This window comes from Notothenia rossii, assembly GCF_949606895.1.
Source record: "Notothenia rossii genome assembly, chromosome: 4".
In the NCBI taxonomy this organism is placed as follows: domain Eukaryota; kingdom Metazoa; phylum Chordata; class Actinopteri; order Perciformes; family Nototheniidae; genus Notothenia; species Notothenia rossii.
This window is the reverse complement of record NC_136902.1, coordinates 77,228,817-77,256,426: the sequence shown is the minus strand read 5'-3', so window position 1 is coordinate 77,256,426 and position 27,610 is coordinate 77,228,817. Positions and strand designations below refer to the sequence as shown.

Here is a 27,610-nt window from a genome sequence, read left to right as displayed (position 1 = left end):
GAACACAGACAAGAATTTATTTTGTATTTTTGTAAAGCCGGCTGTAAAACCATTCCATTTGATTGTATGTTTGTTAATATGAGATATGTAATATGCAAAGTTCAGATGAAGAACTCATTGATTTCAGTATTATGCACACCTTTTAGGTGTGTAAGGAGGGACTGTTAGAAATTAAAATCAATGTTTTAGTGGGGAAGTGTAGTTTAAACATGCCGTCAGTTTTAATGCTCTTTTATACTGAAAAACCAGAAATTCTTGTGCACAAGCAGTTAAGCTTTTATTCTGAAAATCCTTCATCTACGGTTAGCATTTAGCATGTGGCTAATATACGATTTCCTGAAGAGGTGAATTTAGTAGCGAAATGATATAGAGTGGTGCAAACCGAAGCCTACTGACTTAACACTACAACTATAGATGTCGAGATACTACCATGCTGAATATTAAATGAAGGTACAGTTTATTTGAATACATTATTGTTTACAGACGAGAGTAGCATGTGACAACATCCGGAATGACCGGAAACCAAACGAGCCCAGAAGTATTTTAGAGTATTGATTACAGCGTTTAGAATGTGTTAAATGAAAAGTGATGAAAGAGAATATGAGGAGAAACGGCGTGTTAAGCATATATTGAATGTGAAAAGAACCTATCCTCTGTTTAAATGCAATAACGGACATTGGAGACGAGGTGAGCCGGCTGGCGGGGAGGAGCCAGCAGAGGATATATAACAGCACCGGAGGAGAGATCCATTCTCTTCTCTTCCCTATCGAGGAGCGGATCACAGCTGTTTGTCTGACTGAACAATATCATGCTTGTGACCAACCCGCGCCTTTTTTAATTAAAGTACCCAATTGAACTTTCACAGAGACTCCATTTAGTCTCCTTTTAAAGCTTCTCTCCTGGTCGGGAGAATAACAAACACAGTTAACACACTATATTGGTGAGTGTGCATTTGTCTCGGTGGAGAACAGGCGTGTTCAAGACTCGTAAAAAAAAAAAGGAGATCATTGGCTTCCTCAATCATTTTCATAACCACTTTTGAAAACAAAGTGACGCCCCTGGTCACAATAACAACAAAGTTTATTTCTGAAAGAGGGACTCACTCCACGTTGACTCTCTGTCGGAGTCCCTCAGAAAGCCGAGGAGCAGGGAGCCTCTGGGGGCCAGATCCGCTCTATGGACCTCTCAGACCCGACCACAGTGCGGGTTCTCCGGGAACACACACAACTTTGTGGAGCTGCTCTCCAACATCTTCATTAATACATTGAATAATCGGGCAGTGTGTTCAGTGGCGACTGGTCATTAGGGGCAGGCCTTCGATCTAGCCCCACTGTCTAAGTCAGGGGTGTGAAACTCAAATACACAGTGGGCCAAAATAAAAAAATATCGGTACTAGTCGAGGGCGGGACTGGTTCAATGTTTATTGCAAAACGTATTGAAATGAACTTATTGCACATATTATTAAACCTGGATCTAACAAAGCTTAAATGATTGCCTATAAAAACAACATTAAACATGAAATAATCAGTTGCATTCATTTCTTATGGCTCTATCTGCAGCTTTTCCGGAGTCATTTCTTATGATTACATTTTTCCACAGGCTTCAAAAAAACAATTTCCCTCAAAGAAAAAAACAAATATGCCCTGTTGTCATGAGAGAAAAAGTGCAGAAGGAAACATCCATTGAAACCCAGTTTGCTGCTCTGTGATGGTAGTTCAAGACAGATACTTGGCATCTCATCTTGGGTGCAAGTTTATCAATGTTTGGAGTCAGGCTCTGAGCTGAGGAAATCCTCAGGATTGAGTGAAGGCGTGCGTGCAATATACCGGCGGGCCAGATCTAATAGTAATTAAAAATTATCCTGGGGGCCGAAATTAAATCCACCAAGGGCCTGATTTGGCCCCTGGGCCTTGAGTTTGACACATTTGGTCTAAGAGAATGGGTGCTGTAAAAACTACACTCCACATGCTCCACATGAGTATTTTTCTATTCAATGTGTGCGGCAACAAAATAATCACCATGGGGGCACTGTGCTGGCATACCTACCAAACGTCATCTCATAATTCAGAGAGCTGATTGGCTTTAAGCACCTGTGCCGCGAAAAGTGTAGTTTTCACCCTGTAGTGAAGAGGAGACGAGAGAGAGGAACGTATAGCGATTAAAATCAGTAAAACGGAAAGAAAATGAATGAAGTTGACCATCAACTTCAGCTTTGGTAAGTACATTTTATGTCATATCTTTTGTTGATCTTCTGTGTTTTGCCTATAGGCTATTGCTCTGCTGGATCGATTGATATTTTGACCTCGGTGATGAGTGTCTGTGTTTTCCTTATACCCGGACCCCCCTTGAATTGACTTATGTGCAGAATCTCTTGCTAAAAACACACATGTGCTTTAAAAAAAGTTAAAGACTCAATGGGAATAGGAATGAATGAGAAAAGTAGATCTACAAGAGGATACATATTTGAAAGCAATACAAAATAGTTGAGAGCCTTATTGCATTATATCTTGATAATGGTCACCTTGTGTCTGATTTTGGTTTTACTTTGCAAGACATTTCTGCCATAAAGTGTTGCATAAAAACTAATCAGAATGCAGGAAACTGAGTGTTTGACACTAAAAAGCAGTGCCCACCACACATTAATGTTGTCTTGACGTTCCAGCTGCCTATTAGAGTTATATCATCTAAAGATTATTGCAATGGCCAGACCTTTTATTTCTTCCAGGGGTACGGAGGATGGGTGCATCCTATTTCATAAGGGAGTACACTCAAAAACTACAAAGCCTTATCCAAAAGTCTGCACAAATTGTCGAAGTCAGTTGCAGCTCAATCAGAATGCTTGTCCTAGGGATTATTTGTTGTAAAATAATAGAGGACACATCTTTTATGGCCTTAAGTCTCCGTGTTGGCTTCAGTGGGATTCATGTTAAGATGCTAACACTTTACAATAACTCCATTCATGGGCATGTACTTGATTTTTGTGTTAAAAATGTAAACGATATAGTTTATTAATGTGAGTTATAAAGCACTCCAGGAGAGGGAGACATTGCTCTAATAATTCCAATAGTTAACATCCAAAACTGGTCAGCGACAGTGACACAAGGTTGCATCAGACAGTAAAAAGAACATCAAGGAACAAGAACAAATGGAAGAATGCCCCAAAAAAATTCAGAAATGTAAAACATAATAAAAAGAAGAGTTTTCCAAGAAATTTTAGGTCACAAAGTCTGGTATGGGGTGTGGAGTAAACACTTCATCAATCTGGTTTTTTTCATCTGCACGCCCAAGGGTTACAAGAAGTCCTTCTTTGCATTCTTTCCGCCTTCTGTAATGGATGCACTGAATGGGTATAAAGGGCTAGGCCCTAAACCAGAGTCGGTCTGAAGTAAGATATTTCTCAGTAAAAAGTCAATTTAGAGACAACATACACAAAGCATATGGGCCACATTGTTAGTAAGTGTTTTCAGTCTTGCTCCTATAGATGGGAGCCTTTTATTTAGTTGTTTGTCCCTTATAATCCATTCATTCTTTCATCTTAATTCAGCTGATTTCATGCTAGGAAAGAAGTGTGTTGCCAAAGCAAAACATCGTCAGATGTGGGGGAAGATCACTCATGCACATCAACTGTTGATGATTGTGGTTATTTTAGGAATTTTACAGATGCGAGAATCCTCCTTAACCTAAGGCGTGGTTAAGATTCTCATAATATTGGCCTTCATCTATCGCTAGCAGGAAACAATTACTTGAACACTTTGATGACTACATGATGTATTTTAAGTAAAGGACAGATGCATCTATTAACTGTAAATATTTTCCTAGGCCCAACTTTGACCCAGTTTATTAGTTAGTACTGCCCTCGCTGAGCACAGGCCTGCCACCTTGGGCTGCTGTGCTCTCAGTGTTTTGTCTCCCTATTCCTGCCTGAAGGCGTCAGCTGATAGAGGTGTTATAGTTCTTTATCTTGTTATGCACAATGTTGATTATTCTCTCAGAACTAGTTAAATACAGGGGTCTGGGGTAGAGATCTTCAGAATTGGTTTGGCAACCACTGTGTCAACTCGTGGCACAGGACATCTCTTGTGAATCCTCCGGCCAGGGCCCCAAATAAACCATCAGTGTTTGCCATCAATTTTCCTGCTCTCCCCGTGTCTCTCTGAGTCCTGTCTCCATTGCTTCAGAAGTTTTCATCACACTGATAACTTAGTTCATAAGGTGATTCCATCAGGCTTCTGCAACAGGTGTTCATAATGAACACGCAAAAGATGGAACTCTTGATTTATTTCCTTTACGTTTTTGACTATTATAATTGCTTCTTGTCAGAGAGTACCAGAATTCGGGGCACAGGTATAAAGTGTATCATGTCATATGATTAGGTGTGTCTGACCCCGGAAGGGCATATGGTTTTTGACCACCTTAGCGCGAGTGTTAAAGTATCACAACGATTGTTTGTATGAATGACATCTGAATGGAAATGGATTCTTCTTTTACGATGCACAACAATATAGAATAAATGGATTGTATTATTCTGCACCTGATAACGAGCCTACCTAATCTTCATTGAAACAACAACACAAACGGTATTGTATCCACACAGTATAGCTGGTCAGCCAGGTCATTCCCGGGAGTTAAAACACCACATAGCTTTAGCATTAAGCTAAATCTCCAACAGACAAAATTCAAATTTCAATCGGTCTGTTTATTGATATTATCTTTTAGAATTATTTTTAATTTAACCGGGTAGGCAGTGGATTTAATTCCTCTCGACAATTATCCTGTTCCTGTTTTTCATATATTCCTCTGTCTATCTCTCTGTGGCACACGGTTTCCACTTGAGTCTTGTCACAAAGGCATTTACCGATAGCATTGTGTACACAGTAGTGCCACATCATGCCATGGCCTGAACTGGGGGTAGCTTGCACCTGTTGACCATTCACAGTGTCATCTTCACAATAACTTATAGGAGGCTCAGAGTCAGAAAAACAGAGTTTGAGTAGTGGTCTGAGTTGCAGCATATTTTGGCGAAACCTGCCAAACACCCATGCCAGTGTTCTCAGCATCCAGTCCAAACCCTGTTTGATGATCACAGAAATGGTGTTAAAGAGGGAATACGTGCAGCACACTCCCAAGAGCATCAGGAGACAGTTTGCAACCTGGTACGCCCATGTGTCCTCATGGTGCTCTCTCTGGCCACTAACAAAATCCCCAAAGCCCACTGTGCTGAACGCCACAAAGCAGAAGTAAAGGGACTGTGTGTAAGTCCAGCCCTCCATGACTGAATAGAGAGAGGCAGCCCCACAAGCAAACAGCAGGACAGCTACAAAAAGGATGAATGTGACTTGGTATACAGATGGTTTCCAGTCTTCATTTCTGTCATCTTCACTGGTTCGGCCCTGCAGTCCACTGTGTTCGATTCTCCTTCTGTGACACCTAAATATAAGCAAGCTTAGCATTGTTATGACTCTCTCCAGGAAGAGATTGAAGAAGAGTATGGTAGCCGAACAGCCCAGCAACCCATAGAGAACGAGCAAGGCCTTCCCCGTAACAGTGATCGGGGCTGTCACTCCGAACCCTAAAAGAAACATTTATGGTTAAAGCTCTCATCTGCAATTACAGACTCTATCATACCATTAATGTCCTTGCACATAGAATTGTATTTTTACCACTGTTAAATGTGTTGTGTTAAGCCATGGCCTAGCAAGTGCATTTTGGCAATATTAGGATGGATGTAAGTTGTACTATGTAATATTTAAAACAAGAAATCACCTGCCTTTTTACTTATAAAGCTATAGAAATTAGATGATAAAACACTGAAGAACTTTGGTGTCTGTATATGTCCTATTGTCCTGCATATTTTTTCTTTCTGACCGGTTATAAATGATTTATTTAATGTGCTTAAGAATAAAAGGGTGCACCTGGCAAAGTTACACTTTTATGCTGGTGTGCATAAAAATAAAGCCTAAAAGCCTGGTATCCTTTTTGGCCATAAAAGTGTTGACGCTTCCTCCAAGTTCCCTTGAACCATAATTGACCTTGGTCAAATGAGACCATGTGATATATTGAACTTTGCCAAGTAGCAGAAGGCGGGGGTTTTGGCTTCCCTCCTTCCCCCGGTTTGTTTTTGTATTATTAATGACCGGATTGTACTGATTTCACCAATCCCCCAAGGAGGTATAAATTGTATTAATGTCTGTGACGTCGTGACCTTTACCCCAAAACAATTCAGCAGCTGCTGTAAAGCATCTATTTAATATTTAAGACAAACTTATCTGTTAAAAACATTTGACAAGTACACGCCCAAGTACACTACTTAAGTGCGATTTTGAGATAGTACTTTACTTCAGTATTTTAATTGTTCTCCCCACTACAATTCATACACTAGGTTCCTTTGCAGATTTATGATATGAAATATAATTAATACCTAAATAAGACTTTGGTCAGACCTGGAGTAACATTCATAAGCTAACCTGCAGTATATCAAGTAATTAGATGTACCTACATGTTTACCAGCTGTGATAAACACATTAATGCATCAATAATTGTAAGCAAAACATAGTATTAGAAAATGGGATAATCTGCATAATGAGTATTTTTACTTTTGGTATTTTAAGTATATTTTCATTCTAAGACTTTTACTTGAGAAATATTTGCATTGCAGGCCTTTTACTTGTAACAGAGTATTCCAAGATTGTGGTGTTTCTACTTTCTAAGATATGATAACTTCTTCCACCTCTGACAGCAGGTAATCCCACCCAGTATCACAGCATTTTGTGTTATAGTCACAAAATGTAATCTATTGATTCGTTTTCACCAACAGGATTTTCCCATTTTATGACTATAACACAAAATGCCGTGAGACTGGGTTAGGTATTCAAAGTAACTTCACCTCGATGCATAAAACTATGGCTTACAATAACATCCTCTTTGTAAAAAAATTTTTCTCATATCCTTTACCACGTGTGTCTGTTCCTGTGGTTTCACCCACTCTATCCTCTTAAACTTGTGAAGACTTGTAAGGTCTGCAGGACATCCGAGAGTCAATGAGACTTGTATTGGAACACTGAAAAGGCCACTTGGACTATTAATGTACACAGAGGGCACAGGCCACACAGAGACCTGCATATGTTCTCCTGTATTCATATATACAGTAGTAAGCTGTCATTGATCAGTAACACATTTCAAAAATCCATGTGGATTTCACAACAACACTGACAGGGATAGATCACTGGAGTGATGCAATAACAGAACTTCCAATCTTTTAGCCATGCTACTACTGTATGATCAGCAATGACGGCGGTAGCCCACCATGTTATCCTACTGCTACCATATCCTATCCACATTATTATTTCCTTCGGCACCACTGACAGGTAAACATTTTCACTGAGAGATATTTAAAGATATACTTGATGTTCTTCGTACAACAGGGTCTTTCAGCTAGGAATAGAAAAGCAGTTGAGAAGAGGGGAGGAGAGGGGATGGAATAACATGCTGCCAATATTTGTATTGGGAGAGAGTTGAAATATTGGGCTGAGGCTTGGATGATTAAAATAGATCTTCAGCCGGCTTTTTCATTGTTCCCCGCCCAAGTTTTGCACGTCATATCAACGTCAGGAAATGTCTTTATCGGGTGGTCCAGGAGAACCAGATGTGAGGTTTATTCCGTTTCGTGAAAAGATTCTTTAGGAATTTTTGTTTTGGTCAGTGGTCTAGAGGAAGGAAAATATATCTGCCAAAGCCATGAGTCATATGAAAAGTAGAGCATTTGATTGTGGGAAAAAAAGTTTGTCAGGATGTGTTTTAGTGTCACATAGTATCCTGATTGCGGTCAGTAAACATAGAAGTTGTTGTTAAAAGGAAATTGACCAGGGCTCTGTGCCATCTGTCGCTTGGTTTCCACAGTGACAGAGGGGGACTAAAGATAGTAGATACAATTATAAGTCTGTAAATTGATTCTCAGAGATGAGGCCTGTTTCATTTTTATCTTGAGAACATGTTTGTCCTCTACAGGTTAAGGAAGAATATGGATTTGGATTGATTGAGTTTAAAAACAACTCCCCCCTGTATGCCTCCCCAAATCAATATGGCTTAATGTGTCCTTTCTAATTCAGTTCATAGGATTAGTTCATTGTGTGTAATTGTAGATGATTTATTTTTGCATGAACATGCTATGGCTTGGTCATAAAGGGATCATCTCTGTGTCAGGAATGGCTGAACAATTTGCCTTTATCTTATCTGTTGGTTTTTCAATTGCTATTTTTGTGTGTTATTTTAGACCTCGGGACTGTGGGAAACAGTATTTCGATCTTTCTGTGTGTACAAACATATTTTGAGATTGACAATAAAGGTGAATATGACTTTGACTTTGATTTATGTTGCATAAAAATGTTGGCTGCAGTAGTCAGAATAATAGGTGTTGCACTTAGCAATTAACAGTAAAACGAACCGTTTTATATTTCCTATTGCATTTTGAAAGACTGGACATTCATTTGACAAAAATAATCTGCTAAACCACATTATATGTTGCGTGATTTAAAAAAAAAAAACATTGGTGAAAATGATGTTGTGCAGAACACTGGAAAGGTAATTGATCAATTGTAGATTAATTAGCTGATGTTACCATTTTTCATACTTTATTCCAGGTATAATGTACCTCATATTCTTCTTGACTCACCAATGGTGGAGACTACTGTTCCCACAAAGTAGAAGGCACCGTGTATATCCCATAGAGCTCTGCCTTGTTCTGCCCTGATGCCTGCAGTCCTGGCCTCTTCATAGTGACACAACAGGGATTTCAGGTCTTCAAGGTTTATGTTATGCTCATAGCTGAAGTCTCTTAGCCTCCTTTCCCAGAGCTGGTGGGCCTTTAGCTCTGCTGGTCTCTCCAAGGAAGAAAATAAGGCAGCGCCAGCCAGCATGTAAAGAGCAATGAGCACACAGAGCAAGGAGATGCGAGCAGTTTCCCTGCTAGGGATCAGGGATGGGCAGCAGCAGGAGAAATATGTCTTCATTGTAGAGTGGATTTTTCTTCTTTGTGTGTTGTAAAGTCAAATGCTATAAGCAACAGCATCAAGAGCGATGATATTTGCTCAGCTGATTGACACCATCAGAATGGTGAAACAGGAGAGCACATTGTAAGTCTAGTTCTTGTCTCTGCCTTTCTATAGTCATCCATGCACTCCTAGCATATTCAAAGCAACTTAACACATTACTTACACAGCAACAGTTTCCTCAACTGAGAGTCTGTCAGTACGGCAGCGTCTCGGTCTACAGGTGGCATTAACTCTGGCTTTAATGATCTTTGTATGTGTATGGCTTCTGCTTATCACCAGCTCAATAATCCATCTTGACTCTTCTTTTTATGAGCCACAAATATATGCACTCCTGCTCTACCTAGCATAAAACAGACAATATACAGTATGTGTTTACTGCCTGAGTCTGTATCAGATATACTGGTCCTTATGCAATCTGGTCCACGCTCAATGTTAGTGTCAAGTTATGACTCTTCTTTTTCTTTCCGAGAAGAGAACTTCATAATATATTTAGAATGTGCAAGCACTACATATTTCCAATTGATCAGATTTCAAGCATCCTGTTTGAGTTTGAAAGTGTGAATCTCAATCACAAAACTTAGCAGTTCCTTATAAGTGTGTTTCTATTGGAGAACTATTCAACTGAGCAGTTTTCTCCACTGTTTTAGGCAAGTTTGCAAGTTTAAGTGTAAGACAAACATAAAATGAGTGGGACATCAAAGTGTTTGTGGTTAATTAAATGAGCTAATACACAATGGCATGTTAAGTATTTCGATTTTGTCTCGACGGCTGACATTATGTCTGGTATTTTCCCAATGTAGAGGAACACCCCTTGTTCTTCCTCTGAGACTTACTGGAATAACACAATATAAAGCAAGTACTTTAAATGTCACACCAATTAGTCAATGGTTATTTATAACAAGACAACTATTATTTCAGTATTACTGTCAATGGTGATCTTACACTGAAACACCAAAAGAATAGTTGTTAGGCACCATATACTGTATATGTAAAATACATACAAATAAAATACTGTCGCAAAGGCCATGCCCCAGAGTCTTACACTGTAATAATTATTTATTAACATAACTTTGCTTGCATTGAGCAAAAATAAATCCCATTAAGGTCTTACTTTGGGTAATGGGACAGCTGTTTGCATGATGTTTTATTGTTTGCAAATTTTCTGTGAAGATGTGTGCTAAATTTGGGTGGAAAACGTAATAGTTTTAGCTTCAAAGGCACACACAAAACAACAGACCATGTCATGGTCTTTACTTTAAGCCCCCAAGCTCATGCTCAAAATAAGGCAAGTCATAACAAGTTGTATTATGATTGTATTTTATTGCGATACAATGTATAAAACACAAAGGACAAAAGGATGTCCTGTCCTATATTCAAATAAACATGCAATAGATATGTAATACCAGGTTTATAACACTTACTTCAACTAGAAAGAAATTCAAATATAAATTTAGAAAATATATTTTAGTTTAAGTTCATACAGTACAGAGATGAACAGTACTCTACAGAAAGGGTGCAGCCTAATAGTTTGTAATAAAGAAAATGATGTCAATGGACAGCTTATTCTTTGGATGATTAGGTTTTGCTTCCTTATGGCACATTAGTACCCCTGATGTTTCTTTTAAATTAAGTCATAGCTTTATTAAATAATAATGACATGATACATCCTGTAATTTACATTTCAACAAACAGTTTTCATAAGAATTTAGTGAAAGAATACAAATAATAAAGTATAACAATTAACAAACAAGGATTAGCATAATATACTGAAAGCCAGAGCACATTAGCTTATTCTGTATTGAACTGTTTCAATGACCAGTCCAAAGGCAGTCAAGACAAAGTCAATACAGAGTTCAGATCAAATCAGTTTCAAGTAAAACTCTACAAAAGGTTGTTGATAATAAGGTCCTGATACGAGCATTTTGGAGGGATGGCTTTATGTCTGTCAGTCACAAGGGTGTGTTGACTTCCTGTAGGTTTAAGCCCGGGATTAAGGCAAAGATTAGGTTAACAAACAACTTTTTACTAGCTTATTATTCAAATGTACAATTACCTGATGCAAGCAAAGGAGTAAGCGCACCAGACACACATCACTGTGTGACGCAGGATGTATGGCATTGACCCGAGGTTAGATGGCAAGTTCTCAGGTAATCCTGTTTCTGAACACCACATTTTTATTGTAACGCAAACACAGAACGGACAGATAGCTTATGAGAAGATATTCACTAAATATTATGAAATTGTTTTAGATTAGAATCGCTGGCTTATCGATACTTTGCACACAGAGACATTCATTTTGTAATTTGTTGTGCCATATTCTGGGAATAAAATAGTAATACAAAAGTGTGCCTGTGCACCTGCACTGCAGAACCGGTTTAGGTAGCAAAGCTACTTCGTAAGGTTAGTGTTTTGGGTTAGAATACTTAAGGAAGTGGGGTTATTTTGTGCAAAAGATACGGAACAAAGAATTCAACATTGACTTTTAGTTTCACACGGGACATAGGTTGAGTTTGATGAACCCACACATCAACCTCAACCTCCTCCCAATAAAGACTTTGTTGCTTTTTATACTACGTCACCTTTCCTGGCTCGCAATCAGGTGTGTCACATACTATTTATAGTGCATTGCGTTTTTAGGTACGTATAAAAAGTGCATGAGAAAAGCCTGTCAGCCTAAAAACCGTAGTTGGCTGCGTGTTAATTACAGTGTCCCTTAAGATGATGATAATAGAAAGATATTGTAACTACTTTTTAAATAGCTGATAAGTAATAAAAGATTGAAGATTTTTCAGATACATTTACCAACCCTGACCATGAATACAGCAACAGAGAAACTTGGTGGTAACATGTAAAGGTGGTGACCTAAGGACCATAACACTTGGAAAAAATGAAATAGAGTGACTGGAGAACAGAATCGTGGTTGAAATCAGCGAAGACATTCTTTCCATCAAAGAAGTAGATCTTTCCTGGGGTCAGTTTAGGGAAGCTGAAGCAGTCAGGTGTCTTCAGGATGTGAGGCAAGGCCAAATGTGTCATAGTGGCATTTCTACCATGGATTTCCAGCACATCACGAAACACGATGCTGTTCAGAGACACACTGTCCACTGTCCCGATTTGCACTAAACAGGGACATAAACACAAACGGTTTTAAGCATCACTGTACATTTGTCAAGAGGCATCTTTAGATGTATGTACACAGAAATGTGTAGAAAATGATAAAACTATATCTTACTTTTGTTGCAAAGATCTGATTCATTCAGATTGTTTATGGACAGGAGTTTGGATTCTGAAAGGACATAATACACGTATATTATTGCTAAGATCCAGAAACTGAACCATGCATGTTAAAGTGACAAAGATCAGATACTGTTCCGTTAGGCAAGCATCTCACAACTGACCGTTGATACTCTTGATTTGGTTCTTTGCTGGACTCAGCCTGCCTGCGCAGCATGACCACAGTGAGGCGTTGAAGTACTGGTGACCACAACATCCGAACCCAATCTTTTTAGAGTAGAGCACCTCATTGAACTCGCTGGAGCAGCAAACACTCTAAATTTGAAGTAGACATTATGTATAATATGAATGGTCATATTCATGAGAAAAATAAGACAGAAAAAAAAATACTTTCTTTGAGATTTGAAGACAAAAGATAATCAAGAACAATTTGAATCTTAAACATGGCATTGTTTTAGGTGAAGTCAATCTCACATGTACTGTCCTCATGGTGAGTTTGTTGGCCTTGTTAGGTTTGGCTGTTTCTCATCATAGAAATATGTTGTCACCGCAGATACATCACACATAATATTCAAGATTCACTCACACCACTTAACAGTTGTGAAGTTGAAATCCAAATGGTTTTGGGTATCATTATTATTACAAAATCCTACCTCTGGGGTTTGCAGAAGGGATCCACAGCAGTTATAATATTTCTCTCCACTTTGTCCAGTCAGGTTGTAAAGTCTTCCCGCACAGCACTTCTTCTTTGGGTCTGAGATGTTGTAGGCTCCCCCCCCACAGCAGTGAGAGTTTCCATTTTTGGCATGCCTGGGGAAACATAGCTTTGTAATATCAAATCAGGAGATTGAGATTAAGAACAAAGGACTTGAAGCCTGGAGCGTATAGTCTTATCTTTTTAATCAGACATGCATAAGAGGCTGTTTAATGTTAATCAGTAAACCGACTTGCATCTCCAGCAGAGATGTCTGGCTCTCTTGTCACCTGAGAAGGGTAAATCCAACCTGCAGTCTCCTAATATCTCTGGTGTGGTCTACCCCACCTCCTCAAAAAGATATCTGGGTCTTTAGCTTCCCTAGAATTTTTCACCAACTAATAGATCACTTAAAAAGACTAATCCTATTCAAGCTGGTCAGCTAGGATAGGGATTGATGAGTAATTTATATTCAACAAATTGAACTAATAAATAAACCAAAAAAACCAAAGCTTACTAAACTAAAAGAGCTGCTGAGTCAGACTTCTCTCTGGATTTGTCATTTGATTATTTTTAAGTACTGAATAATTTAAGATTCAACCAAAAGACAGACTTGCACATACTGTAACTCTTAAACTCTTAAATGTCAGGGCCCTATCAAGTTTTAGTAAACCGCTGGTATACACAACAGGGACATGCAGAAGTATTGCCAAACCTTCCCAAACACACGGCAGATGTTCATAAATGCAGTTGCAAACCCAGACAGTCAGTCATTCCGTGGCTCAATGGTGCACAACAATTTCCAGAGGCAATCAAAAAAGGAGGCACATGATCGGAGCATGGCTGCTGGAATGTCTTCCTGTCTGGGAGACAGTATTTAAACATCAACAAAGACTTTTTCCTTGCACCCTAACTCACAAGAGAAACAGCGCAATTCCATATCTGTCATTTCATCTTTGAACACCCACAAAATACATACCAGACACTGCAGCACTCAAAAGTGAGCCAAAACACATACCAGACACTGCAGCACTCAAAAGTGAGCCACACCCCTTCAAGTCTATGGCCAAAACATATACCAGACAATAAAGTGACCCCAAAGAAATGTTTACCGTCTCATTGAATTAAAAATGTTTTTCAATTATAAATATAAACACATGCAAAAATAATCACCTTTGTCCATGGCAACAGATGTCCTCCTCAGGAAGATAGAGTTCTCTCCCGCAGTAGTGTTGTTCAGGTGAGGGATAAGTCCCTCCAGCTGAACATACATCTCCATCATCTCTGTACTTGTACAAGGTGCCTTTACGACAGAGGACTCCGCTTTGTGCCAAGCAATAAGGCGTCCGTCCGAAGCACTTTAAGAATCACAGAAAACAAAGTAAAACTGTGCAAATGGAATTCTGAAAAAAATACAGACCCAAAATAAAAATGAAAATCGTCCTTCTGCTTCTGCCGTCAACATAAACAACACCATTTTAAGCAGCGTCTACTGTCCATTAGATCAAAAAACACAGTCACTCACTATATATAAGAAGCTGGGTGGAGCTCTGAGCCCGCTGACCTAAGCTGCACCACAACAGCAGTTTTGTTTTTTACAGTATAATCTGAGATGAATTTCTATCAGTTCTAAAACTACTACATTATTTATTTGCAAAATATAAAGAAATGTGATCCAGGTCGTTGTCAGAAGACAACAGACCCATTCTTTTTCCAAAGACAAACACAGAGACAAATATTTGGCCTTTACAGAAAAAATACTCCACCCAGCTGAGTTGAAACAGTTATCAAATATTTAGTATATTACTTGATCTTTCCAAAGTTTCCTTCCAGTTACACAGCCATCGCAGCAGATGTGCGCACTTGAGTCATACACAGGGAGGACACCCTCATAACGTTCTACAGAACAGACAGGGATGGTGGGGTCAGGAGGAGAAAAACAAGTAAGGTTATTAGGCGGTGTTGGGATGAATGACGTTGGGAAAAATGTAATGTTCCCTTTTTGACAGACACACAAGGAGACCGTTCTCTAATCTGGGCAAAGGGTGGAATAACATATGTGTGGTTTTATGAACTTAACATTATCCTTGAGCTAATTCTAGCAAATATCAAATGCTATAAAGGCAGTTTTATGACTTAAGACTGAACATATTTAAACATCTAAAAAAAGAAAAAGTCTACATTTATTCTTCCAAAAGAAAAAGATACATAAAACCAAGGTCTTATTGCTGTTTTCACGTTATGTTTCAGATATTTCGACTATTCCTTCTGTAGTCTTAAATCTGTTTACACTTACTAACCCATGACCGCAATCTTTCCCCAACAAATTACTACATAAACAAATCTTGAGCACTCCTGTGACAGATTAGCCCTCGTATGAAGTAATGAGTTTTGTAAATGTCATATGTAACAGTTTGTATAAGGAATATGCAATGTAAACTTAATAAGGTTGTTCGATCTGACAGCATGTGTTGTTTGGGATAAATCAAGCCTCACACCTTTTGCAAAAGGAGCCTTATATGTTTTGCTGCATAGCCTTTATGCAATACGATATAAAAGCAGCTATTCATGCTTGTAACATTGTTGATGGTTCCCACATGTCATAACTTGTGCGTGCCCAGGTTATTCAGGTTAAATAGACATCATAAGATCATTAAACCTACAGTTGGTTTTCTGGCATAGTAGCATATTAGTCCAACACTTCACAGTTTGCCTTTAGGTGTTTTGTGTGCAACTGAGGTAATATCGGCTCATGAATCCTATTAGGGGATTGTGTCAACACACCTGCATCAATATGATGACGTAACATCCAATAAAAGAAACCGATTAAAGTCCAACCACACACAAAACTACACACCCACTCACATACCTGACGTGCAGCAGCATTGAGACTTTGGCTGTTTTTTGTCACAGGAGCTGCAACGCTTTGACCCACAGATACAAAATGTTGTCTCTTTGCTGTGGACGTGCAGAGATAAGGAAAAAATAAACAGAAAGGCACAATAACCAAGTATTGCAAACCAACTGAGTAAATATTTTCAACACAATATTGTTTGCCAGTTTTTGGCAATAATAGCATTTTGTTGTTCTCAGTAAGATAGTCAAAAATGTTGGTTTACTTACCAAATGAGCAGAGAAGAGGGTTTCTGGAAAACAAAACACAAAAATGTGAATATCTTTAAGCAATAGAGTGGTGCAGTGACGAGTCCTAAAACCCGGAACTGAGTTAGCATTTTACCACTACTGGTTCCCTCGTCTCAGAGTCAATGGGATTTCTCCATAGGATTTTGTATAGCTTTGAAATAAGGTCTGTGGTTGACACAAATTTAAGAGACGGATCACGTTTTGTTCTTCGACATTAAATACACCAGCAGTGAATCCACTGGTGATTTTTGAAGAGTTTACGTGTCTGAAAAACGATGGTTGTTAACAAGTGGCTGAATAGGACTACAGAAGTTGTCGAGGACGTTGTACGTCATTACACCGAACACGTAAACACTCCCACTAAGTTTGTCTGCCCCTGTTCTGCTTGAAATCAAGTTCCTGCGCTCTTGCAAACTGTTAAAACACACGCTTCAACTTGTACAATTTTGAATCTGTATGTTTGAATATCGATCTTAAGTTGGCATGATGTTGAAGTCGTGGGACCCTGCTGTACTCGGCTGTAGTTCGTTTATAGCATAACGTTAGCATTTGACTTCTGGCGATTAGATTTATGACTTTAAAATTATAAAAGTAGGGTAGACATATGGATATTATCCGGCTGAACAAAACGTGAATTTATCAAACAGGTTCATTTTCCACAGACCTTATTTTGGTGCTATTTTCCAAAATCCTATGGAGAAATCCCATTGTTTTTTTGTCAAGGAAACCCATGCGCAGCTTACTTCCGGGTAAATATGTCATCCCTGCACCAGTCTATACCCACTTCCTTACATCTCTCCCTTTTCTTCAAGGTAATATAATTCAAAACGCCACTAATGCTTTAAAACACCTAATGCTTTAAAACATTGTGATCAATCTGAATCGATACACAATCTACATTTTAATTACAGAACTACTGCAGCAGAGTGGGTCTATTGTCAGTTGCTTCTGTTATTTTATCCATCAACTTTATTATACATCAGGTGGTCTACAGGTAATGTTTATTTTGCTTTTTTTCTAACGACAGAGAGGTCAAACACATAAATTAAAGATATCAATGTGTTTCTTACCTGATTCTGCACGCCTGTAGAGAAAAAAAAACACATCAATTATTGAGTGTGAGGAAATAATAATTGTGTGTTAAATAAAAAGTGTGGGCGCTTGTCATTTAAACATGATAATTGAGCAACTGTCAGTGTGTCATCCTGCATGTTCAGGCAATCACTTCATGCCTCATGAGGCCCCTACAACAAGGCACAATTTGGGGTTAGCAAATTAACCTCAGGGTTAACTCTGGGTTTTCAGTCCTACGGCGGTGGTTCACCTCTTAGCCATTTAAACCTACACTGAAAGAAAAAATTAAAGAAGAGCGATCAAAAGATCAACTCGTTTAAAAGCACTGTTTGTTGACAACTTTCAGCTTGGATTGTAAAACAACATTAAGGCAGAATGTAGGTCTACTAATGGGCTTAAACCTGCCTATTGATAACCTTATGATTAGAGGCTTTATTTAGTCATTTTATTTATTGGTTAATATTTTAATCAGATGCCCATTTATAAACAGATCCCTATTATCGTTGGGGAATCTACTTATTGTTGAAGAGGCATTTTTTGTTGCTGCTTTAAGTGTCTTTTAAAAAAAAATTCTCCAAGTTAATACTTAAATTGTTATGTAGTTAGGAACTGGTTCTTGGGCTCTCTATATCAGATGAATTCTAGGGAATCAGTGCTGCAACATGACGATGCTCAGACGTACATAAATCCTTCTTACAGGAGCTGGAATTGATCTGCTTTGGCTCTAGGCTTCCATTCATCTCATAGCAGCACTCAGTCTTAGGGTTGTACTGCTTATGTCCACAGCACACGTGGCCAATGGAGTCTTTCTGCAGGAACGTTTTGTTATTATGCGGACCACAACACAAGTGCGTGTGTTTATCAAATGGCACTGCGGAAAAGAGAAAGATGCTGTTGAAAACGTTATCACTTTTGTAACAACAAATCTGACACAACATCAGTTTATTTTGCACACCAATACTGTGTCAGCTCTACTCACCTTTTCCGCAGCAACTGGCATCTGGCACAGTTGTATTTACAACCGTTGAATCACAGCATAGTTCACTGGATATGTTGTAGGGATTCTCTCCACAGAGATCTGTTAAAACTAGGGCTGTCAAACGATTACAAATTTTAATCAGATTAATCACAGCTTAAAAATGAATTAATCGTGATTAATCACCATTCGAACTATGTCCAAAATATGCCATTTCTTTATGTATATTGTTGTGGGAATGGAAAGATAAATGAAAGAAGGCGGATATATCCATTTAACATACAGTATGTATGTTTATTATAACATTGTTGTGTGTGTCAAAATGAAAGACAGCCCACACATCTATCACTCATCAAACTGTGGGGTCTTATTAAATCAACACGTAATGTTGTATCGATGTAGGCCTATATAGAGATGCACTACCGCAAAAGTATTCTCCGTCAGGGCTTCCTGCAACAACACCACGCCGTTATCTTGATTCTGATTGGCCAGAAGACATTATCAAAGATGTTCTATTGAGAAGACGATCACTACGTGACAAAAGTTTTCAAAACCGTTTCTAGTCTTCGGTATTTCCAGACAAGTGGCTACTGAAATCAATCTTACTAACTGCCGTCTGTGCAATTTACTCCGCGCGAGTTGGCGGACTTTATTTTGCTTACTTTAACATCATTTTTCATGGTGGGGCTAAGGTGGGGCTAAGCATTTCTTGGGATGGCTGTAGCCTACCCCAGCGCTGCCACTGGTGGGATGTATGGGGCGGGCCATTATGCACATGCGTTAAATGCGTTAAATATTTTGAACGCAGTTAATTCAAAAAAATTATTACCGCCGTTAACGCGATAATTTTGACAGCATTAGTTAAAACATATTCAGGTCAACATACAGACGCCAAACACATTTTTAGCATGAAGTTCCTGACACAATCAGATTTTGCAGATTCAAAATGGGAGATGTGTAAAGGCGAGCTATTTTTGTGTCTCAAATTAAATGTGACGTTCATGGGAGAAATGTGGTGAAAATATGAAATTCTCAATCATGATGAACAATATGGAATTCTACAAACCAACAAATACGAAAAATCTATGAAATAAAATAAAAATAAACTAGCCTTGGACACTGAAGGCAATTATAGAAATAAACCAATTACGACAAAGGCATCCGTAACCAGTATTGCGTCTATTGCGTCATTTTTTTATCAAGTAGGAAAAAAGAAAGCATCAGCATAAAACATTAAAGCCGAACAAGTTTACTGACTTGTCTCTGCTTGCATATTTGTGTATATATTTACAGCATCGAACCGCAAGACCCTGCAGCGCGTCGTGAACACTGCTGAGAGGATCATCGGTGCCTCACTCCCATCACTCCGGGACATTTACAACACCCGCAAAGCACTCAGAATTGCGGGTGACCCCACCCATCCCTCCAACTGCCTCTTCACCCTCCATCCTTCGGGGAGGAGGTTCCGCAGCCTGAGGTCGAGCGCTACTCGACTAACAGTTTTTTACACCAGGCTGTCAGGAGGCTGAACTCTCTCCCCTCCCTCCCCTCTCTCCCCCTGCCCCCACTAGACTATAACTCCCCACACACTCAGACACTCAATTCCAGCACCAGACACTTTTTTACACTGCTATGGGCAATCTTGCACTATGTACATTCCCTAAGATATTGAAGTGACTGTTATTTTGTTATTTTGTAAATATTGATTTTTGTGTTTTATCTTAATGTGTGCATATGTGTAAATGTGTCAGTTGATTGTATAGGATATTCATATTTTATACAGATTTGTATACAGATTTGTATATTTGTATTATTGTATTTTGTATTCGGGATTGTTGGAAACGTTATTTCGATCTCTCTGTCTGTACAAACACACAGAACATTTGACATTTAAAGTTGACTGATCATATCAGAAATAATAAACATGGATCTGAAAGTAAGAAAAGTCAAAGCTCTACGCTTTACCTTAAACTGCGTTACACGGTAAGGGTCGACGTTCAAACGTACCTGGCTGACAGCAAGAGGAATTGATGGATTCAATCTTAAGACTCTCAGGAGGAACAGTACAGCAGCACTGATTCCTAGGGTTGAACGGCTTATATCCACAGCACCGGTGTTCAGTGGAGGTTTTCGGCACTACCTTCTTAGATTCTTTCGGACCACAACACAACTGCTTGTCCACATCAAAGGCCACTGTGGAAAAGATCAGGATGATATTTTCAACTCCCTTTCATCTGAGCCACAAGTTTGAATCCTGCAAGCCACAAGGGTTTGGATAAAGTACAGAAGAACAGAAAATAACATGCCTTTCATTTGAAATGCATAAGACTGAGGTGAACCAGTGGCAGCTGTTAGAGAATCATGACGTTTTCGTACTTTACTTCAGACATTGTATCAGAATTGATCAGATTCATATGCTTTTTGGTGAACTTCTAAGCTGTTTAGTTCAGCCTGACTATCCCGAGGCAGAGTTTACTCTGTAGACAAACATCTGCATCACAGGTATCTGATTATTTTGTCTGGTTACTATAAAGGAATCGACACCTTTCAGCCAATCAGAGGAAGCAAGAGTTTTTCAGGGGGAATGGTATACAATAACAAATCCTAAATACATTGTATTATGTAAGTGTATACCCTGTTTTTATTAGATGATTTAGAACCAGCTCTACTTACCTTTACCGCAACATTTGGCGTTTGGACCAGGCTTGGCTGCAACGTTAAACTCACAGCATATATCATTTAGTTTGTTGTAGGCCTTCAGTCCACAGCAAGATGACACCTTTTGACTAAGACCCTTTGTAACAGCTGTAAAAACAAAAAGGGTGGATGTCAACATGCGAACAGAGATGAAGTCAAGATACAGTAACAGCCAAAAAGTTTTATATTTCTTACGATGTGGGATGTCACGATCTTTGTTTTGTTTTGTCTTTTTCTGTCTTTGGTTTCATGTTTTATTTTGAAAAGTCTTCACCCCCTGTATTGCCTGTCACTTTCTGTCTGTTTTCCCTCCTACCTAATTACCTGATTGTGTTCACCTGGTGCCCCTGTGTTTTCTCCTCCCTCCTCACCTGTGTGTTGTTTTTATTTAAGTTCTGGTTTTTCTGTCTGTCATTGTTGGTTCATTGTTTGCCGTTGACTGTGTTCACGAGGTGGTGTTCTGTTTGTTCCTTAAACCTTGAAATAAAGGTATTTTTTCTGTTTATTCTGCATTTAGGTCCTGCCTGCTTCACTCACCCTAACATGGGAACTTCAAAGTAAAAAAAACAAAATTCTGTTAATGCTGGTTTTCACGAGCCAATGCAGGAGAGTGTTTAAGTTAAAAAAACAGGTCAGGTTCAAAGAGAGGACAACAGATTCAAATCAAGCTATAGAGTGCTGGAAAACAGATAACCCTATAAATAAAGGCTATTTTTCTTTAGATGAGTCAGAAGGCACAGTAATGCTATAATGAGTAGCAATGTTAGAAATAGCGATGCTGTCACTACTGTGATAGTGATCAAAGTAGGAATGCACATTCAGTTACCAGTTTCAAAGCTTATTGAATAAAGTATTAGAAATACAGTTCAATTAAACCCTCTTTCAGTGTTAAAACAATCTGAAAATGTTTCACTTCATGAGGGTAGAATATTGTGCTGGACTGTTGTTTTACACTACTTTTACCATGTGTAACTAGCAATTCAGAATATATTGTGGTAAGTATGCCGATTTTATAATGGAGGAGATAAACCTATTCAAACAAGAAATAAAAGGTAACATGTACTTTTAAGACCTTTGTCATCATTATTAATTTTTGTGAATTGTTTTTTTTTCTCAAGTGTTCATCTGCCTGACCTTTGACATTTTAGTTTAAATAATAAAATCATCAAACCACAACAGCAGGGGATTTCATTCAGCGTGCAGGTCTAGACAAAGGGTCTGTTAGTCAGTTCTCCCAGTATAAGCATTTTTACATTGCTTTTTTGTATTAACAGTGGCAGTGGTTATGACGCAATCGTTATGTTGGCTCATTGCGCATTTTTCCATTAGAGTCAGCAATAACATTTGATGCTATCTGAAAAAGAGCAACAAGGTTGAAGAGTACCATTTGACCATTTGAAGCTTTAAGGTATCTCTAAAGATTATTATATTCCTTCTTCTCATACTAAAGTATAGTCTCTATTTTCTTGTTAAAATCATATATCTAACATTGGAAGTTTTTGCTAGTCTAACAAAAATGGGTGAGAATTACCTGTTTTGTTATGTCCATTGTCTACTTCACAACACGTGCCTTCTTCAGGGTTGAAAGCCTGCCCTCTACAGCACAGCCCTGCCCCTGTACAAACTTGATTCCCACAGCATTCAGCCTTGCCGATGTCATTACTTAGTTTCTCACAGTTTGTCCTGAAAGACAGTCATTGGTATTGCATTAGCAACACAGTTATTATGTAGGAAATACAGTTATTTTACATTTAAAGAGCAACTTCCAGGTTAAAGACACCTGTGAATAAATGTGTAGGAAAATGATGAATACACTAGATTTTCAAAAAAATATACAGAAATATACACTACAGTGAAATCTGGCGTCGTTGTTGTAAGAAATGTTCACTTCCGCATAAAAAAGCCTCGGCACGTGATCTCCCGCGTGTGACGTAACACGGGGGACACAAGGGGGAGAGCGGCCGGTGTAACGTATTAATAAACATGGATCCCAATGCTAGTTTTGACACAGAAGACACAGAAGAAGTTGAACATGAATATTCGAATGCATGTGACGGACCACAACCTTATAATTGGACGCCTGTTAGGCGTCCATGAGACCAGGAGCAGCCAAGGATTAGAAGAAATAACGGCCATCGGAGAGAAATTGAGCTGTGGTGTGAGGAGAACCAGTGGAGAACTGGGCAGCTATCTTGGGGAGTGACCGGCGTTAGCTACAGAATGTTAGCTAACGTCACATCACAACATTGTAAAGTTAGCTATCATATATCAGGCTATAACTAAAGTAGCATTGATAATATAGTAACAGTACTGGCAGGACTGTTGATACTGACCCATAACAGAAACGAATGCGCAAGTATCAGCCGTATCTCGCGTTACCTAATGCAACTCCACACTACGGTGCTGTGTACCGGAGGAGAGACGAGAGATACGGCTGATACTTGACGATCTGGCGGAGAAAGGTTGTGGAGCCTCCGTTGATATGTCGTTGTAAATGGCTTAATGGAAAGCAGGGTTGCGTTCCGATAATCCAAAAATCAGCTCCTAAATTCTAACCCTATCTCCTATTCCTTGACCTCTGAGTGAAACGTCACGGGGTTAAGGGATAGTGGATAGGAGAATTCAAAAGAATTTAGGAGAAGAGACTGCGGTACTTTAGAGAATCCGAATGCACTTTCACTATCTGACGTGTTTATGATGCGCCAGCGGACGTCATTGTGTGCGTCTGCTGCTGTGGTGAAACTATGGAAACTACAGTGTTCTATACAACGGACTACATGGATGTTTAATAAGAACGAGGGACTCATCTAGAGACTCTGCACCGTGCTCTGATGCTGTTGTTTTATGCTTTATGAACGTAGACAACAGAGAAACATATTCTTCATGACCAAAGTTGTAATTGAAATAAAAAAGGAAAGTGACATTTTTGCTTGTCACCCTCTCCCTCCGGTCCACATTAATACAAATGATCCCAATACGTATGATTGTATGAAAATATCTTAAAATCAATACAAATGTATTTAATATAAACGTTAGTCCTTAACATCTATCACTGTGTATATCACCATTCAAACATCTTTTAAAAGTTCAACAAACCCCACACAGCTCAGTGAAATGTTGACTTTATTTGATCATTTCAGTAAAAACTAACGTTCATATTTCTCTTTTTGATTATAATACTGATAAACGTTCAAAACAAAGAACTTTGGCAACTTACCACATACGTTTTAAAATGCTTAATAAGCACCGTAACTTTCATGATATAATTTCTCCGTCATAATCGTCTGTTTCCGTGAACGGCCGACTGTTGTGTGACGCAAATGCTGCGGCTGCAAGGCATTGTGGGGCAGCATTTTCTCCTCTCCTTTCGGTAAGGGAGGTCCAGTTGTTCCTAAGCTAAAGGAGGTTATAAAGGAAGTTTGAAACCTCCTTTCCTTTCATTTGGAGAATTGGAACGGCACTTAACATGGCTGCCACTGACGTACTTCCAGGTCATTTCACTTGGTTAGGAAGGTTCCTAAGCTAAATGAACTATTGGAACGCAACCCAGGTGTGTAGTCGGGGAGGGTGCACAGCTGATTGCAGCAGGTGAGTGGAGGTTGAGCCGGGAGCCAGGAGTGACAGCCACCACGCACACACAAACAACACAGACAGGGGGAAACAAACAAACACAAAGGAGACGGCTGGAGCAGTACAGCCACAACAGCGTTACCTAATGCAACTCCACACTATCTCTTACGGTGCCGTGTACCAGAGGGGAGAGAGAGAGAGAGCAGCGAAGGGGGGGGGGGAGAGAGATGTAATACGGTTTCCTGATAAAGCTGTGGAGAGTATGTGCTGCAGGGAGGTGGATGCACAACGCACTCAGGAACGAACGCTAGCTCCGGTCCTTTTTACTGTGGACTCGATGTCCTGACAGGCTGGTATTTGTGCAACCTGCACAAACACAATACTGCACCGTGATTACAAATGATGAAATACAATGTAAAACTACCGAAAAATACCAGCTCTTTAAAACACAACCGCTCTACTCAACGCAACTCTACTATACCCGCGGTCAGAGAGCGGAGATGTGTCCCCTGTGTGATGTAATATGACGCGTGTGACGTATGACCTTAAAAAAAAGCAGTTTTTAAGAGCAGAGCTCAAAATTGCTCCTTTCCCTCTGAATTCCTGCCCTTATGTCTCGTAAAACATATCAAATCCTGCATTCACTTTTTTAATTGTAATTTTCAAGCAAGTTTAAGCATAAATGTAGAAAAAAAAAAACCCTGCAAGATGCTCTTTAAATGTATCCTTCCTTCATGTGTATTTACATTTTAGCCTTATCCTTTGTGCCCTCTGATGGAGTTTTCTAAAAACACTAAACATACACATTTCAACTCTTCGCTGTACATGCAGACATATTTCACAGGGGGGAAAAAAATTACCTACAGGAATAGATCACATGAAAACACGCCTGCTGGAAAGAGTTCTGGAATAGTTTATGAGCTTTTTAGTACAAACTATTTTGTGTGGAATGAAGGGAAAAGGGAGGACGGGAGATCAGAAGCTTTTAGTAGCCAAGTAAACTATTTGTACACAAATAAGGAATCTGAATAGTTTCTAGGCTTATGCAAATAAGGTGCTATATTTAGAAGCTGACGAGTAGAGAAGTTAGAATGAGGATGACTGTTGGGGAGACCTTCGGCATGGCATCAGGGGTCAGTCAAATCGTAAAGAAAAGGTTTTTGGCACAGAGTATAAATGTATGTGTCACCTGATGATGAGTCATACAACATCACAGGCATTAACCTGGAAGACCCTCGCCCTAGGAAGAGCTGCTCTCTAGATTTAACAAACTACATATAAATGTATTTTTTTTATTTAAGGATGAGTTTATGTGGTTTTATCTTGTAGGTTTTATCGGCAGACAAAATGAGGTTGCACCAACAACAGTATCAACAATCGAAAAGCAGAACTTGCTACATCCTGATCATGACTGAGGTGCCCTTGAGCAAGACTCTCATCCCTCACTGCTCCAGTCACAACGCTCAGTGGCTGGCAGATCAGGTCACTCCAAGCCCAACATCTAGGAAGGCCAATAAATAGCATGCCACTTTCTAGTGCCATGTCTATGCATTTCATGCTTTCACATTATCGTCTTTTGCCCTATTTTCCTTACCAACTAGAGATGCACGCTGGTAGTTTAAAACATTGGATCTGGAGTGATGAAATCATACCAACTACTTGGTTAGGTTTAAGAAAGTATTTTGTTTGAATTATAATAATGACATTGTTATGTATTGTAATAATACTAAAATAATATTAAATAGATATAGCGCCTCGTGACCCGACCCGGACTCGCTCAGTGATGGACTCGCAAATTGTCGTGCACTAGGACTCGGATTTCGACTCGCGCACCGACGGACTCGGACTCAAACTCTAACTACTGACTGACGTTCGGAATTGGTCTCGAACTCTTGCAAGTTTTGTCTCGAGTCCGGACGTAGGGGAGACCAGGGACAGTTGTAAAACTTTTGGTGTTTTCCCCAATAAGTAAAAGAACATTTACACTAGACATTTTTGCTATATTATACATTCTCAATGTGTCAACTACTGAAACAATGTATTTAAGATGTTTCTATGAAATAAGTACAGGTTGGAAAATGTATTTTTTCTTTTTTTAAAAGGACGGGGATGGTTGTAACATATTATTAACGGTTATAGCGTATGTCCCTTTATAAATGAGGCCCCTGGGCTATACGCCACTGTTTTCGAGCTCCCTCACATAATGCATTCTTCAGCTCCCAATCCAGGGTCTAAAAAAATCAGCCAAACTAACTTTCTTTTCAATAAAGTACCCTTATCTCAAAGGCATCAAAAACAATCTTGGTCCTCTCACACCCACTCAAGAAGAACACTTACAGGACGTAGTCGCTTTTAGGGTATTCTCTTCCTCTCATGGCAGCCCCTGCACACAAACCCAAATATGAGTCATTGGGAAAATAACAGGATTTGTTAAACTGCCAACATTTAAAAAAAAAAAAAACTGCTCCATAATCCTGCAGCAAAATGCAAGTCACCCATATTTCTTTCTTATCAACATAATAAAGTATTATAGAATGAAGTTGTTGGGTATAGGCTTTTACTTAAAACATAAACTGTGTGAGAAAGAGAGAGTTGATGAATCAGCAGGTTCAGAGAAGATGTACAGGGCTAACATGCAGCTATACAGCTCTGCCAGAGAAGCCTTAACATCCTTCATTTTCATGCCAGAACATGCATCTTGCATACAGACTAATAAACTAGGAACCCAACATTTCCTCCACGTAGTCCCTTGATGGACTCAGGTCAGATTTTAAATTTAAAATCTCCATTTAAATAAACTCTCCCCCACATCATTTAATTACTTAATGAGTGAGGAAAGACTAAACAACAAAATGATAATGGAACAAGAACGGCCAATTAAGCTCCGTTATATTAGGAAAGCGAATTAGCCCGTGCACTTACCACAAACATTGGAGCCGCCAATCAGCCAAACGGAGGAAATGTAAGCGAAAGCAAAAAGCGTGAGCATCTTAGAGCCTGTTTGGTCAACTGTTAGAGTGTTGCAAATGAAAATGATAGGCCTGTATAAATAATATCAAAGGGGCACTCCTCCTTCCTTATACACACCTACAAATGTGTCACCCCATCGCTGAGTCCTGGTCATGTGACGCAGATAAGACACTAGCCATCCTAATTGGCGATATGTGTATACAC

The 27,610-nt window shown here is 39.1% G+C and overlaps 2 protein-coding genes across 3 annotated transcripts; both read right to left on the bottom strand.

Moving 5' to 3' along the window:
• Positions 1 to 4,885: 4,885 nt before the first annotated feature.
• On the bottom strand, positions 4,886 to 9,005 carry LOC307034936 (potassium channel subfamily K member 13; the record flags this gene model as incomplete). Its single annotated transcript, XM_079673861.1, has 3 exons — positions 4,886 to 4,919; positions 5,026 to 5,569; positions 8,669 to 9,005. 3 exons carry the CDS (start codon positions 9,003 to 9,005, stop codon positions 4,886 to 4,888), a joined length of 915 nt encoding a protein of 304 aa, XP_079529987.1.
• A 1,342-nt stretch (positions 9,006 to 10,347) lies between these two features.
• Positions 10,348 to 26,814, bottom strand: LOC307036841 (uncharacterized protein). Of its 2 annotated transcripts, none has more exons than XM_079677458.1 (15): positions 26,774 to 26,814; positions 22,398 to 22,549; positions 20,843 to 20,974; positions 20,177 to 20,362; positions 18,173 to 18,286; positions 17,876 to 18,064; positions 17,190 to 17,203; positions 16,099 to 16,121; positions 15,845 to 15,933; positions 14,783 to 14,874; positions 14,149 to 14,333; positions 12,935 to 13,091; positions 12,446 to 12,596; positions 12,280 to 12,333; positions 10,348 to 12,166 (listed from the first exon to the last, which is right to left on the bottom strand). In XM_079677458.1, exons 1-15 carry the CDS (start codon positions 26,809 to 26,811, stop codon positions 11,910 to 11,912), a joined length of 1,833 nt encoding a protein of 610 aa, XP_079533584.1. In that variant the 5' UTR covers positions 26,812 to 26,814; the 3' UTR covers positions 10,348 to 11,909. The 2 variants fall into 2 exon arrangements, with proteins under 2 accessions (XP_079533584.1, XP_079533585.1); XM_079677459.1 differs by lacking the exon at positions 26,774 to 26,814 and adding an exon at positions 24,084 to 24,311.
• Positions 26,815 to 27,610: the final 796 nt, after the last annotated feature.

Coding starts and splice junctions, on each gene's coding strand:
- LOC307036841 (XM_079677458.1), bottom strand. CDS start 26,811: ATGAGAGGAAGAGAATACCCTAAAAGCGACTACGTCCT. Junction 15,934..16,098: donor CCCTCTTCTCTGCTCATTTG/GTAAGTAAACCA, acceptor GCACGTCCACAG/CAAAGAGACAACATTTTGTA. Junction 14,875..15,844: donor TCAATGCTGCTGCACGTCAG/GTATGTGAGTGG, acceptor TCTGTTCTGTAG/AACGTTATGAGGGTGTCCTC.